Below are 14,950 nucleotides of genomic sequence, written 5' to 3'. Positions count from 1 at the left end.
GCAGAGGGAGAGGGAGCATCTCAAGCAGACTCAGAACTGAGTGTGAAGCCCAAGGCTTAATCTCAGGACCCTGAGATCATCACCTGAGCCAAAATCAAGAGTCAGATGCTTAACAGACTGAGCCACTCAGGTGCCTGCCTATGACATTTTTGTAACTATAATTGTGCGCCTTTTGACTGCCTTCACCCATTTCCCCCCTCCCCCATTCTGTTCTCTGTTTCTATGAGCTCTGTTGCCTTTCTGTTTTATTTTTATTTTTATTTTTTTAAGATTTATCTATTTATTTGAGTTGGGGGGGGAGGAGCAGAAGGAGAGAGTCTTCAAGCAGATTCCCTGCTGAGTGCAGAGCCTAATGCGGGGCTCATTGTGGGGCTGAATCTCATGACCTATAGATCACGACCTGAGCTGAAACCAAGATTCAGACACTTAACTGATTGAGCCACCCAGGGGCCCCTGTTTTTTTGTGTTTTTTTTATTCCACATGAAAGTGAGATTATATGGTATTTGTCCTTCTCTGTCTGACTTATTTCACTTAGCATAATGCCCTCTAGGTCCATCACATCACAAACGTCAAAGATTTCATTTTTTAATGAAAAATGTATGTATATACATTTACTTAAAAAGTAAATCAAAGGATGAAGCTTCTTAAGAAATAATAATGTGAGGGCGCCTGGGTGGCTCAGTTGGTTAAGCGACTGCCTTCGGCTCAGGTCATGATCCTGGAGTCCCGGGATCGAGTCCCGCATTGGGCTCCCTGCTCGGCGGGGAGTCTGCTTCTCCTCCCTCTGACCCTCCTCCTCCCTCTCCTGCTCTCTGTCTCTCGTTCTCTCTCTCTCAAATAAATAAATAAAATCTTAAAAAAAAATAATAATGTGGAAGAAATCAAAAGCTAGATAATACTCACCAGGTGTACCACACCACACTCCCCAAATTGTTTAAGTAGGGGAAGTGATATATGTATATATGTATGTATATACATTTTGTATATATATACATTGTGTGTATATACTACATTTCTTATCCAACTCATCAACTGATAGACATTTAGGTTCTTACGATATCTTTGGGTATTGTAAATAATGCTGCAATGAATGCGGGGGTGCATACCATTAACCCTTCAACAACATGGGTTTGAATTGTATGGATCCACTTATATGTGAATTTTTTTTTCAATAAATAAAGTGCAGTACTGTAAATGTATTTTCTTTTCCTTGGGATTTTTAACATTTTTTTTCTAGCTTAGTTTATGGTAAGAATACAGTATATAATACATATACCAAATATGTATGGGGTGGGGGTTGGCGTGCCCCTAACTCCCACATTGTTCAAGAGTCAACTGTATATATATATATATATATATATTTTTTTGAGTTAGTTTTTCATTTTCTTCAGATAAATACCAAGAAGTGGAATTACTGGATCATATGGCAGTTCTATTTTTTAATTTTTTGAGGAATCTCCATACTGTTTTCCATAGTGGTGTGCCAGTTTGCATTCCCACCAGCAGTGCACAGGGGGTCTTTTTTTCTCCAGATCCTAACCAACACTTGTTATTTTTTGTCTGATTCTGGCCTTTCTGACTAGTGTGAGGTGATATCTCATTGTGGTTTTGATTTTTATTTCCCCAGTGATTAGTGATGTTGAACATTTTTTCATGTTTCCGACATTTTTTTCATGTTGGCCATCTGGATGTCTTCTTTGGAAAACTGTCTATTCAGGTCCTCTGCCCATTTTTTAATTGGATTGTTTGGTTTTTTTTGGGGTTGAGTTGTATAAGTTCTTCATATATTTTAGATATTGACCCCTTATTAGATATATCTTTTGCAAATATCTTTTGCGTTCACTAGGTTGCCTTTTTGTTTTGTTGATGGTTTCCTTTGCTATGCAAAGCTTTTTTTTTTTAAAGATTTTATTTATTTACTTGAGAGAGAGAATGAGATAGAGAGAGCATGAGAGAGGGGAGGGTCAGAGAGAGAGGCAGACTCCCTGCTGAGCAGGGAGCCCGACGTGGGACTCGATCCCAGGACTCCAGGATCATGACCTGAGCCGAAGGCAGTCGCTTAACCAACTGAGCCACCCAGGTGCCCCTATGCAAAGCTTTTTATTTTGATATAGTCCCAATCCTTTATTTTCTGCTTTTGTTTCCCTTGCCTCAGGAGGCATCTCCATAAATATGTTGCTAAGGTCAATGTCCAAGAGATTGCTGCTTATCTTTTCTTTCAGGAGTTTTATGGTTTTGGATCTCATATTTAGGTCTTTACTCCATTTCAAATTTATTTTTTGGTATGATGTAGGTAAGTAGTCCAGCTTCATTGTTTTGTATGTAGCTGTCCAGTTTATCCAACACTATGTATTGAAACAACTGTCTTTGCCCCATGTTATATTCTTGCCTCCTTTGTCATAAATTAATTGACCATATAGGAGTGGGGCTTATTTCTGGGCTCTCTATCCTGTTCCATTGATCTCTGTGGCTATTTTTATGCTAGTACCATACTGTTTTGATTACTATGGTCTTATATCTTGAAATCTGGGATTGTGATACCTCCAGTTTTGTTCTTCTCAAGATTGCTTTGGCTACTCCAGGTCTTTTGTGGTTCCACACGAATTTTGGGGTGGGTGGATGTGTAGTAGTATATAATTGTTGTGTTAATCTGCATTTCTCTGATGACTAAAGAAGTTAAGCATCTTTTCACATACTTACTGGCCAGATTCTTCTTTGATGAAGTGCTGTATAAGTCTTTGGTCCCTTCTTTCCCAGAGGAGATTTTTATTAGGATGCTTTTTCAATTCTTTCTTACCACATTATAGGCATTCTTGGCTATATTCTGGATATGAATTCTTTCTTAAATAAATCTATTGCAAGTATTTTCTACTCTGGATGGTTTTCCCTTCTAGCAATAGTGTCTTTGATGAACAGAATTTAGTTTCAATGATATCCAATTTATCAATCTTTTCCTTTGTGTTTGGTGTTCCTTGAAGTTGATACCATTATTATCATCAACTGGTTTTTACAGAGAAGTTAATTGAGGTGCTTGGCACTGGAACTCTTGGGGCCGGGACTACAGTGAGGCAGGCCTAGGGCAGCGATGACTCAGGTTCCTGCAAGTGTGCCCAGCATTTACATGGCTCAGTCAGTGTCTCCTCATATTTTGAGCCCTGGATGCCTCTCTTGCCTCAACCTAGGCCTGGCCCTACCAAGGTCTTGAATTACCTCCCTACGTGTATCACCTTCCTTCAGGCTAGAGCAAAATAATTCTACTTGGGTTCTCCGAATTTGGAATTCAGTAGCCTGAAGTAAGTTTCATTTTACTGGCAAAGGATCATCCTGCTCAGTCTACCAAACACGGTACCCGATGAAAGGTACCCAGGTCTCTGCTCCGCTTACCATGTTCTCAGTTTTCCTGAATAGGTGACTGAATTTGCTTCAGTCCTATCAGAGTTTGAGACGCAGAAAGTGTCCCACAACGGACTTAAGAGAATTTCAGGAGCTTCCCAGGAACTTTCAAGAAATGTGTGGGCTCGCGTGTGAGGGGAGGAACAGATGCTCCCGGGAACCCCTGTGGACTGGATTCTAAGCCCGGCACCGGCGAAAACCTGGATCAAGGATCGTTGGGCCTGGGCGCGCGAAGAGTTATCCCCCCTTTCCCAAACCTCCTTTCCGAGTCTTCGCCCCAGCTCGGGCAGGGTGCAAACTGAAAGTGGAAAACCGCGGGGCTGCCGGCCGCCGAGCGAGCCTCCTACCCCGAGACAAGGTGAGTGGGAGGCACTGGGTCTTTTCTGGCTGGAATGATACTTGGTGGGGACAGGGTCTTGATGCCCACAAATCAAAGGAGACTTCCTGGTGCGCACGGAAGCTGGGAAGCCGCCCGCCGGACTCGCAGGCGCAGGACACCTCCTGTGTGTGCCAGAGAAAGACGGAGTTGTGCGCGGAAAAAGAAGCCAAGTCTGTTTTGGGAAACCTTGGGCAGCGCTTTCCAGAGACCGCCTGAGATTTAAAACTATCAGGGGCTGGAAAAGCACAGGTGGGAGGCCGGTGACGCGCCAGAGCCCCCGCAGGAGCCCGGGGAAGGCCCGCGGGTCCCCGCCGCCGGCAACTGGGGGGATTTCACGTCCCCCCCCCTTGCCACGATCCTCCCAGCCCCGCCAGTTCCAGAGCCTCACTCTGCCAGGTTGTGTTGAGAATTGCATCCTTCTTCCCCACATTTTCTCTGAGAATCACTTGTTGCTGGAATTGTGTGCACAAGTGGTAGGGATTCTGACTGCCCAGCTATAGCGGGCATTGCGTATTTCATGGAGAAAATGCCCTGGGGGGAGCCCCAAGACCGGCAGGCTTTCGTTATCCATATGCAATCCATTTCTTCGGTATTTTTCACCCGATTAGCGCCCTCATTTTGTGTAAGATGTAGAAATAACATCGATGTGATTTTCATTTTCTGGGCATCTTTTAATGATTCTTGAATATGTAGCAAATGTCACGCAAAAGGACTGTTTTCCTTAACATCACACCTCCCAACAGACTGCCCCCCTATTCGCTGCCACATCTCCCTAAAATGCGTGCGGTGACTTGGCTGGTTCATTTCATTTGCGGAGTGCTTGCGCTCTGGCTGGGTGTATGGCAAGTTGGTCTTCAGGACCTCATTCTCCTTGTATGCCCTTCCTTCCCTCCACATGAGACAACCCAGAAGCTCATGACCAATCTTGGGCTTGCTCGTGATGTCACACTACAACTAGGGCGTTGTTTCTGGTCCACCCCGCGGTCTCTCAAAGGGAGGGGGCTTTCAGGTGGGTCCCAGCTATCCGCATCGAATAAGCAACCCAGGTATTTGCACACTAAAGTGGCAGACCCACCAATCTAGAAGCACCCTCACCTCAATTTCACAACTTTCTCCTGCTGTCTGCAAGCCACAAGCACTGTCCTAGCGTCAGAGGTTCATTAAGGTCAGCTCCATCTTTGATACTGCTGTAGTAACTCTTCCTTTGCGGGCTGCCTGCTAGATGGCAGTGTGTAACAGTGAATTAAATACACAGCCTTAACTGTTACTGTTACTATGGCTCATCTTTTATTCTTCACTTAAAAGAACTGTTTATCCTACAAACAGTACATTAAAAAAATTAAAACTAGGGTTAAATTTTGAAAATAAAGAACAAGACCATAGTTTGGACAAACAATAATGTTATTCACAGATGTGTAAGTATTGCTCAGATGCAGACATGTCCAACCCATGTTTAAATGCTTTCTAAATGTGGAATGTAAAGTGTTGATTTCAGTGGGAATGCAATACCTAATTCAATTACCAGCATTTCCCGATAAACATTCTAGTGTTTCTTTTTTTTTTTTTTTAAGATTTTATTTATTTATTTGACAGAGAGAGACAGCGAGAGAGGGAACACAAGCAGGGGGAGTGGGAGAGGGAGAAGCAGGCTTCCCTCGGAGCAGGGAGCCCGATGCAGGGCTCGATCCCAGGACCCTGGGACCATGACCTGAGCCGAAGGCAGACGCTTAACGACTGAGCCACCCAGGCGCCCCCATTATAGTGTTTCTGAACATGGGTTGTTAAACATTAAAAAAAAATATGTAAGTCTGTCTTTATTTACAGTGTTTTTAAGGTATTTATTTCTTTGAGAATAAAATTTGAGTTTTCAAAAGTTAATGCTGAATTACTAAAAAGGAGAATGAAGATAAAGTAACCCTAAACTTGTTATATAGAAATATTTCTTTATATTTACAGAACTCTTGGTTTATGATGACTCAGACTATCTTAATGACTGTCTCTTTACTTGATCGGTCTTTCTTCCGTGGAGAGTTTTTGCTCCTGGACACTATTTGTGGGATCAGAGAGCTTCATTTTGGGATGAAGCCCCAGGAGATCCCCTGGTCCAGCCCTTTGTCTTTGGGCATGTGGAGTGTTAGCCACATTGTGTTGGTGTTATTTAACGGGTGCCTCACTCATGATTACATAAATGATCAAAGCAGACGAGGGATTTCAATTCACATCTTTTGCCGGGTAGGAAGATTGTTACATCGTAACCAATAAACTCTTCTTCGAGAAAGAACAGTTACTAAGAAGACCTTCCAAGGAGAAAGATTGAGAAAGTCTTGCTCTTTGGAAGCTGACTAAGTTCTTGGTGTAATATAGAATCTTCACAATTTTGTGCCCTCACCTTTATTTAAAAAAACCTATTCCCTTTGAATGCTTCTATTTGAGGCTTCATATCAGTCTTTTCTGTTTTTTGCTTTTTTTTGGTCTGGAAATGTTTTAAGTTAGTTTCTTCATTAAGTAGCACCACTAAATGAAGTTATATTAATACTACATAATTTGAATGCTTCAGCATGTCCAGAATTTAAGTGTTAAGAATGACATCACCTTTGGTTCTACAATAGAGATGTGAAGGTCTCGGGCTGCAAATTCTCCCCCACTCCCCACCATTAATCACCAGCCTGGCCTCACATGACTGCCAGTATCCCTTCATCTCTCCTTATTTATCTGTCTTACCTGAAATGTGTGCTTGGTGGAAGAGGATGACCTTCCCAGATAGAAATCTTCAACCCTAAGCACTCTAGTAAAAATAAATGCTTAGCAAAATATGAAGTCTTTTTAAAAAGAGTGAGGAAAGCGAACACCAATAAATGTCAATAAAGAAAATTGGATGAAAGTGGAAATGAACCACCATGCCATGTTCGCCATGTGCCCAAGGAACAGGCACAGGCACTAAGGAAGTTTTCTGCAAATTAAGAGTATGTCAACTTTTTAATGTTCGACAAGTGTTTTATATGCATCCAATAAAGCAACTTCAGAAAGTTTCCTGAAATCTGCCAGCTTCCTGCATTCTTTCCACTGCTGTGATAGAAACAAGCACAATGATATGGACCTAGATCTCCCAACTTGGCATTGGGAGGGGTAAGGCTGGCCAAAGCAGGTGGCCTGGAGAGTCTAGGAGAATGGCTGGGCTAGTGAAGGAGGTGTGGATGTGCTAGGTAAGGACTAGAGCACAGAACAGGAAGCTACACTCCAGGAAGAGTCGGAACAAAGGCTATGTGTGGAGGAAGCTGGAGAAGTAGGGTAGGGTACAGGGAGTCTTGTTTTCGGAGCTAATGCATTTGATGTTAATCTTGAAATCTGTGGGAAACCATTGATGGATCGTAATCAGAGGAGAGAGATCCAGTTTACATCCCAGAAACAACTCTACAGTCAAGTGGAGAGTCCAAAGGGTCAGACTGGTAGGAACACCAGTTGTCAGGCTTTTGGAGAAACCAAATAGGAATGAAAGAGGAGTGTTGATGAGGACAAGTAGTTGAAGGGAGTGGTTGAAAAGCTCCTGGAGAGTTGTCCAAAGGCCCTTAGACCTTCCCACCAGCCTGCCATCATCTGTCTTTCTCAGGACAGTCCTGTTTAAGGGATATTGTGAGGATTTATACGTTATAAAATGAAAACATACTTTGGGGGAGTCAAACCTACTTGAGAAATTACACCTTAGTGGGTATAATTTAAGCTTGGTAATTAGATACATTCCTTTTAAAGACTCTCCCTGGTCTAACCTTAAGCTCTGTTTAGACAGCCATTCGCTTATTAACTCAATTGACCCACCAATGACTAGGGGAGAGATGATCAAAAGAGCCTTCTCAGAGTTCCCAGCCTCTGCCTCACCTCTTCCCCTTGCCATGGGGACAGGAAGGGAGAGACAGAGACACATAAAGTGTCAGGGTCAGAAAACCCCATGCGTCTCCCAGGGTTACCTTCTCATTTTATACTCAGAGATGCAGGGCAGAAATCATCTTCTGAGTCCCATTTCTGAGACCCTTAACCTATACATTGGACTGGCACTGCGAGGCTGAAATTTGAAGCTGGCATCCTCAGACTGCTAATGTGCTCTAAGATCCCTCCTCTGTCCATTTTAATTCAAAACAAGGTGGAGAAATTTGAAATTATTTTAGGGTGAAGGTATTGCTGGTTTTGATGGATTAGTGCTTGCAAGAGTGTGAGCTAGGCACGCTCAGCTTCAGAACCCGCTCTGGGCAGCAGATGGCCAGCCCCAGGCAGTGCACACCAGCCGAAAAATGCATTTCAGAAGCTCAGCTCTAGGGTCAAGAGGGTTGGTTAGCGAGCGTCCGTTTCAGATGTTACCTACCATGGTTGTCTGAACAAGCACACATTGCTTCCTCCGGGAATGGAGTGTTCTGGGGCACCTTCTTGGCGGACTCTGAGATTCACCCTGCGGGCAGTGATGAAACAGAAGGGAGCTTTCCTCCTGGAGCCCCCTTGCATGGTGCTTACTGACTTTTGCCACGCTCTCTGCAAGTCCATCTGTCCACCAGTGGGGGCACTGGTGACTGGATGACAAGCTCCTGGGTAATAGATACCACATATTAGATTGATGTGCCCCAAGGTCTGGTTGATCGCTGCATGCTATAAATTGTAGTACAATCTACACTAACCGGCTCTGTTCTTTAGAATAGTGGTGGGCATTTAACCACAGCTCAGTCCCTGAGACCTCACTATACCTCTGGCTTTGTGGGTATAAGCTAAATTGAGATTCTTTGGATGAAAGGGAATTTGTAACCTTAAATTCCTCTGTCATAGTTCATACAGCCATGTCAAGACTTAAAAAGGCCCTACCTAGGACAGACCCTAGGACAGCACTGTGGTAGCTGTAAAAATACCCCGAACTATATCTTCCCATTCTCACCCTATCTTTTTTTTTTAATTTTTTTTTTTTTTATTTGTGAGAGAGAGAAAGAGAGACAGAGAGCATGAGAGGGAGGAGGGTCAGAGGGAGAAGCAGACTCCCTGCTGAGTAGGGAGCCCGATGTCGGACTCGATCCTGGGACTCCAGGATCATGACCTGAGCCGAAGGCAGTCACTTAACCAACTGAGCCACCCAGGCGCCCCCAAATTGTTTTAAGTAGGAGAAGTGATATATTTTTCAGGTTGATTTAGAATAATACTCCTTTCCTGCTCACCACCAATAGGTGAATCCAATGATTCCCACATCGGGCTCCCTATGGGACTTTAAGTCCTTCATAGAGTTGTGGGAGGATTGAATGATCTCATGCAAGCTGAACACTTAGGAAGGGCCTCGCTTACAATAGGTCACTCAACAAATATTAGTGATCTTCTTTACTTTGGCAAAGTGAGCGTGTCTCCTTTTGAAGTTCCAATGGATGGGGTGGCAACATACTTTATATGATTCAGCTTCATTTTACACTTAAAAGTATAATAAACCCTGGACTTAAAGTAAATCAAGGTAGATGCACGGGAAGGGAGTACACCTTTAAGGCTAATGTTTTTAACCAGAATTCTACATCATTTTTATTTTCTAATTATACCTTTAATGCTGTATCTGGGAGATGTACAATCAGATCTTAGAACCAGATATTTGGGGTACTATAAAACAGGTTCAGGAATGTTGATCCTTGCTCTGTTCTGAAACTCCACAGGGTCATTTGACCGAGACATTTGACTGCACAGAGCCCTGGGAATAAAAGGCATTGTTTGGAACTCTTTAGTTCATTTTTAAAACTTTTTGAAAAGATCATACATTTCAGACAGATGGAAATCTTATTTCAGAACTTCCAGAGAATCGTATTGTTCACACAACCCGCTGCTTTGTTACACTTGCCATAAAAGACTGAATAAATATATCAATAACCAGAATTCCTTATGTTGTGGCGGAAGTTGTTTTCCTTAGGGAAAATTTGCGTCAGTTGATCATGATCTATTTTCAAACCAAGCCTGAACTTTTATTTATTTTCTCCTTAAATTTTACAGGAGTGGGTGGATAATTTGGGGAATTTTTTTTTTTCATTTTTATTTTTAGAGAGAGGGAGAGAACACACACGGGGGAGGTAGACTCTGTGCTCAGTGTGGAGCCCAACACAGGGCTTGGTCTCACAACCCTGAGATGGTGACCTGAGCCGAAACCAAGAGTCAGAAGCTTAACCAACCAAGCCACTCAGGTTCCCCAATCATGGTAATTTCTATTCCACTTTTCTATGCCTTTGAAACCTAAGTAGAAGAAAATGAATACATGTACATGACTTGTGGAATTCAATCTTCTGATGGCAGAGAAAATTAAGTGGAAACAGAATTTTAGACTCAGGACCTAATTGTAGACCTGTCGCAGTCCTCTAATGGGCTGTGTGACCTTGACCAAGTCACTTTACCTCTCTGATTTTGGTTTCCTTATCTAGGAGTGAGGTATCTCAGATCTCAAAGGTTCCTTTTAGTTTTAAAGTGTGAGGTTTCTATGTGATAACCCTGAAAGACTACATTTATTAAATCTTCTGCACTATGGCTAAAATATTATTCATTTGTTACAGAATTTTTTGATGCCTTCTGGTTTGAAGAATCTCCAGCTGCTCTGTTGATAGCTTAAGAAGACTGCATACTGTTCCCGCTCGATGCCAAGCCAGGACCTTGCAGAACCTGGGATCTCAGTCCTTCATGGAAACCAAGTCCCAGCAGGAATGACAGTGGAAGAAATTTGTACCCAGATGGTTCCTCCACGTGAAGTTGTCTTGGGCTGTGGGGCTACTCGAGAACACCTGGTAACCAGGCTAGCCCTCTGTCAGTCACCCAGGGCCGGGCAGCATGGTGTGGATTCAGAGGAGGAAGCTTTTGGCATCTTGCCTATGCATCACAGCCTCCGTCTTTCTGCTTGTCACACTCCAGGTAGCAAGAATTTGGGTTGCTTAGTGTCGATTGCTGAGCCATTCCAACCTTCCCGCCCTCAACCCACCCCTGTTCTCTCCAAGTACTTTACTTTTTGCTTAATCTCTCAGGACTGGGGAGTTTTCTGTCTAAGGCAGGGGAAATACTCTTTTTGTCAATAGATAAAACTGAGGTTTAGTGAGTGGGTGTGTCAGGTAGAGACAAAATCAGTGAGTAGGGGGTCAATTTTTTTTTTAAATATTTATTTATTTGACAGAAAGAGAGAGAGAGAGAGAGAGGGAACACAAGCAGGGGGAGTGGGAGAGGGAGAAGCAGGCTTCCCGCTGTGCAGGGAGCCCAATGTGGGACTCGATCCCAGGACCCTGGGATCATGACCTGAGCCGAAGGCAGACGCTTAACGACTGAGCCACCCAGGCACCCCATAGGGGGTCAATTTATGACTCTCGTAGGGTCCTGGTTCTAGAAAAAGAGAAAGTAGAGCTCCGTCTGTCTTACTGGGTCAAATGTAGATGGATTTCTCAAAGCCCCCTATCACGATGACTTGTGAAAGATGGCATTCTTGAAGAAGCCGTGTGTATTCTAAGAATAAGCACATCCATTCTGTGGAACACAAGCATCCGCATTAATACATTTGTCATTCCTTTTTTTTTTTTTTAAAGATTTTATTTATTTATTCGACAGAGAGAGAGAGATTACAAGTAGGTAGACAGGCAGGCAGAGGGAGAGGGAGAAGCAGACTGCCCCCTGAGCAGGGAGCCTGATGTGGACTCGATCTCAGGATCCTGGGATCATGACCTGAGCCGAAGGCAGACGCTTAACTGACTGAGCCACCCAGGCATCCCTGAATGTGGGTGTTTGAACTGCAGCATTTTTTAGTCTTGCCATCTATTTCATTTTGTCGGTGATTCTGAAGTTCATTACTGATTTCAAATTAAAGTAAAAATGACACAGCAATAGAAAAAGTATAGATATGAATTCAGATATAGTTTGGACCCATTCAAGCACCAGCTGTCCATTTGGAAATCCAAAAGACTTCTAAAGATTATTTGTGGATGTGAGCAGTTCAGGTGTGGGGCTGATGGAAACAGAGGTGTTCTCTGGGCTTTTTCCTCTTGATCAAGATTGAATGAGATAATGCATATAAAAGTACTTTGGCAGACAGGCTGGCGCTGGACTTGTGCCACCTTCTGCTGCCAGATCAGGATTCTGGTTGGAGGAAATACTTGACTCCCTCTTCGTCTGTCTTGTGGGTGTCCGGGCTTGTGCGGGAGGGGCTGGAGTTCTCTACTCTCTGTGGGAAGTTACCAGAGCTTTGATCTTACCAGACAATTACTTTGGCACTTTTTTCAGTTATGAGGAATGGCTGTGTCGAAGCTAAGAGCTTTCCTTTTTTTCTAAGATTTTTTTTTTTGTATTTATATATTTGAGAGAGCAAGAGAGAGAACGAGCAGGGGGGAGCAGCAGAGGGAGAGGGAGAAGCAGGCTCCCCGCTGAGCAGGGAGCCCGATGCAGGACTCGATTCCAGGACCCTGGGATCATGACCTGAGCCGAAGGCAGATGCTTAACCGACTAAACCATGCAGGCGTCCCTAAGAGCTTTTCTTTTGATGTCAGAAGACATTGCCATGTTTTTGTATGCATGTCATTTCTGAGCTTCCATCACCTGTGGGGAATCGCTGTCCATCTGTGTCCGCTCTGCCCGCCCTGCTCTCTAGACTCTTATTACTGATGGCCTAGCTATCCAGTGACCCAGACCATCCTAAAAGAAAGAAAGAAACATGGTTTTACATGGAGGGGAGCCCAGTACTCATGGTAGACTTCACTTGATGCCACAGTAGAAATTATTAGAAATAGAAGACTTGTGTTCTGACTCCTTTAACCGTAATAAAAAGAAACCAGTTGGTGATTTATAATGAAATCTCCCTAGAATGCAGTCTCGAGTAAGAGCCAGATAATAGCCCTGACTCTCACGGGTTTCATTAAGAGACAGAAGTATTTCCGGGTACTCTATATGCCGACGAAATGCAGAAATGTAGCTGGCATGTGTTTAGTAGAATTAAGCATGCTTGTTGATAAATATTTTGTCAGCACCCTAATCTTTGGAACTTGTGGGTATGTAAATTCACGTGGCAGAAGGGCTTTTGCAGATGGGATTAAGGTGAGACACTTCGAGATGAGGAGATTATCCAGAATTATCAGTGTGGGCCAGTGTCATCACATGAGTCCTTAGAAGAGAAGAGTCTTCCCTGGCTGTGGTCAGACAGAAATGTGACAGCAGAATAAGCATCAGAGAGAGGCAACATTGCTGGCTTTGACGATGGAGAAAGGGTGGCGAGCCAAGCGGTGGGTGTCTCTAAAAGATAGGAAAGCAAGAAAATGGATTCTCGAGAGCTTCCAGAGAAGAATGTAACCCTGCTGACGCCTTGCTTTTAGCCTAGTGAGACTCAGGTCAGACTTCTCACCTCCAGGACTATGCAATAATAAATGTGTTGGTTACTTTCTTCTTCTTCTTCTTCTTTTTTTTTAAATTTATTTACATTTTAGAGAGACAATGGGGGGAGGGGCAGAGGGAGAGAGAATCTCAAGCAGACTCCTCACTGAGTGTGGGGCCCAATGCGGGGCTCAATCCCAAGACCCTGAGATCATGACCCCGAGATCACGATCTGAGTGGAAATCAAGAGTTGGATGCTCAACCAAGTGAGCCACCCAAGCACCCCAATAAATGTGTTGTTTTCAGTTGCTGAGTTTGTGGTGATTTGTTCTAGCTGCAATAGAAAACTAAAACGAGGCTTCATCATCAAGATGAATGGGAGACGTGCAAGAGGCAATGAAACCATCTGGCTCTGTAATACTTGTCTTCTCTTTTAGGTAGTGGTTGAACTGGGAAAATTTGAAAGGAAGAAGTTTAAAAATTCCGATTTACCAGATGGACAGGCAAAGATGGAAGAGGAGTCTGCGCATCTCTATCCACTGCCTAGGAAAGAAGCACTGACCTTGAATAGGAAAACCCAACTGGAAACTGATAGCTACCCCATCATGCTCTGGTGGTCCCCACTGACCGGGGAGACTGGAAGGCTCGGCCAGTGCGGGACAGATGCGTGTTTCTTCACCATCAACCGGACCTTCCTACATCATCCCATGACCAAAGCATTCCTCTTCTATGGTAAGTAGGGCATTTGCCTGTCTCCCATGGCTTGCTGAAATCCTACTCCAAAGCTGACTTACTGCTTACCTCCAGGGAAGAGAAGGTGGAGCTCCCCTTGGACACGTGGGACATGCCTGATTTCCTTTGCATTTGTTCTGTGAGAGGCCTGAGCATTTAGCAGATACAAGAAATAAACAAGCTTCACCAACATAAAGGTGGTTGGCTGGCCCCTTGGTAATTCTGGAAGAGAAGGGATATTTCCTCTCGCCCTTTCACAATTGGACACTGTGCTTACTGAATTTGGTATTTAGGGAATTGGGTATTGATTCTATTGCTGATATCGATTCAGAATGTCACCTGCGATAATAAGCCAGGAGATTTTGATGACCTTAACAAATGTTTAATTGGACATTAGCTAAGCACAGTGTTCTTTATGTCGTTAGTCAGAGTAATCAGCAATAAAAATAAAAATATTGTTCAGCACTGGCTGAACAATATCGAGAGTAAGTTGGTATTCATCACTTCCTGAGGCTGATTGTATGTCCTGCTGGGTTGAGGGCAACCAAACCCAGCAAGGGGAATTAGCAAGCTGCCAGGGGTGGCAGGAAATACAGAGCTCCTGGGGATGAGTGGAGGGGGCAAGAGGGTAAAGATGAGCCAACTCGACCAAATATAGGCAAGGTTGATCAGTTAGGAAGTCAGTGGAAGCCAATCTGCTTTAGAGTGGTGTGATTGTGTATCTGTATTTGTGTGTGTGTGTGTGTGAGAGAGAGAGGGAGACTTCCACACTCTTCCTTTAGAGATTGGGCTGGGGTCTCTGCCTGAAACCACTAAGAGAGTCTGGTCTCCCCTTGCTTAGGCCAGAAGCAGCCATCACATCGCTGCTGTACGCCTTTGCCAAGTGTAGCTATTGATTTTTTTAAAAGATTTTATTTATTTATTTGACAGAGAGAGACACAGCAAGAGAGGGAACACAAGCAGGGGGAGTGAGAGAGGGACAAGCAGGCTTCCCGCTGAGCAAGGACCCCGATGTGGGGCTCGATCCCAAGACCCTGGGATCATGACCTGAGCCGAAGGCAGACGCTTAACGACAGAGCCACCCAGGCACCCCATAGCTACTGATTTTAATAGTGAGA

The 14,950-nt window shown here is 43.9% G+C and overlaps 1 protein-coding gene across 1 annotated transcript in view; it reads left to right on the top strand.

Annotated features, from left to right (window-relative positions):
• Window positions 1-10,574: 10,574 nt before the first annotated feature.
• Window positions 10,575-14,950, top strand: part of FUT10 (fucosyltransferase 10) — a 63,485-nt gene continuing 59,109 nt past the window's right edge. Inside the window, exons 1-2 of the mRNA XM_021694243.1 lie at window positions 10,575-10,670; window positions 13,538-13,832. Of these exons, the coding sequence (XP_021549918.1) occupies window positions 10,590-10,670; window positions 13,538-13,832 (376 nt within the window). The 5' untranslated portion in view covers window positions 10,575-10,589. The remainder of the gene's footprint in view (window positions 10,671-13,537; window positions 13,833-14,950) is intronic.

This window comes from Neomonachus schauinslandi, chromosome 2 (genome assembly GCF_002201575.2).
Source record: "Neomonachus schauinslandi chromosome 2, ASM220157v2, whole genome shotgun sequence".
Classification (NCBI taxonomy): Eukaryota; Metazoa; Chordata; class Mammalia; order Carnivora; family Phocidae; genus Neomonachus; species Neomonachus schauinslandi.
This window is presented reverse-complemented; position numbering and strand designations above follow the sequence as displayed.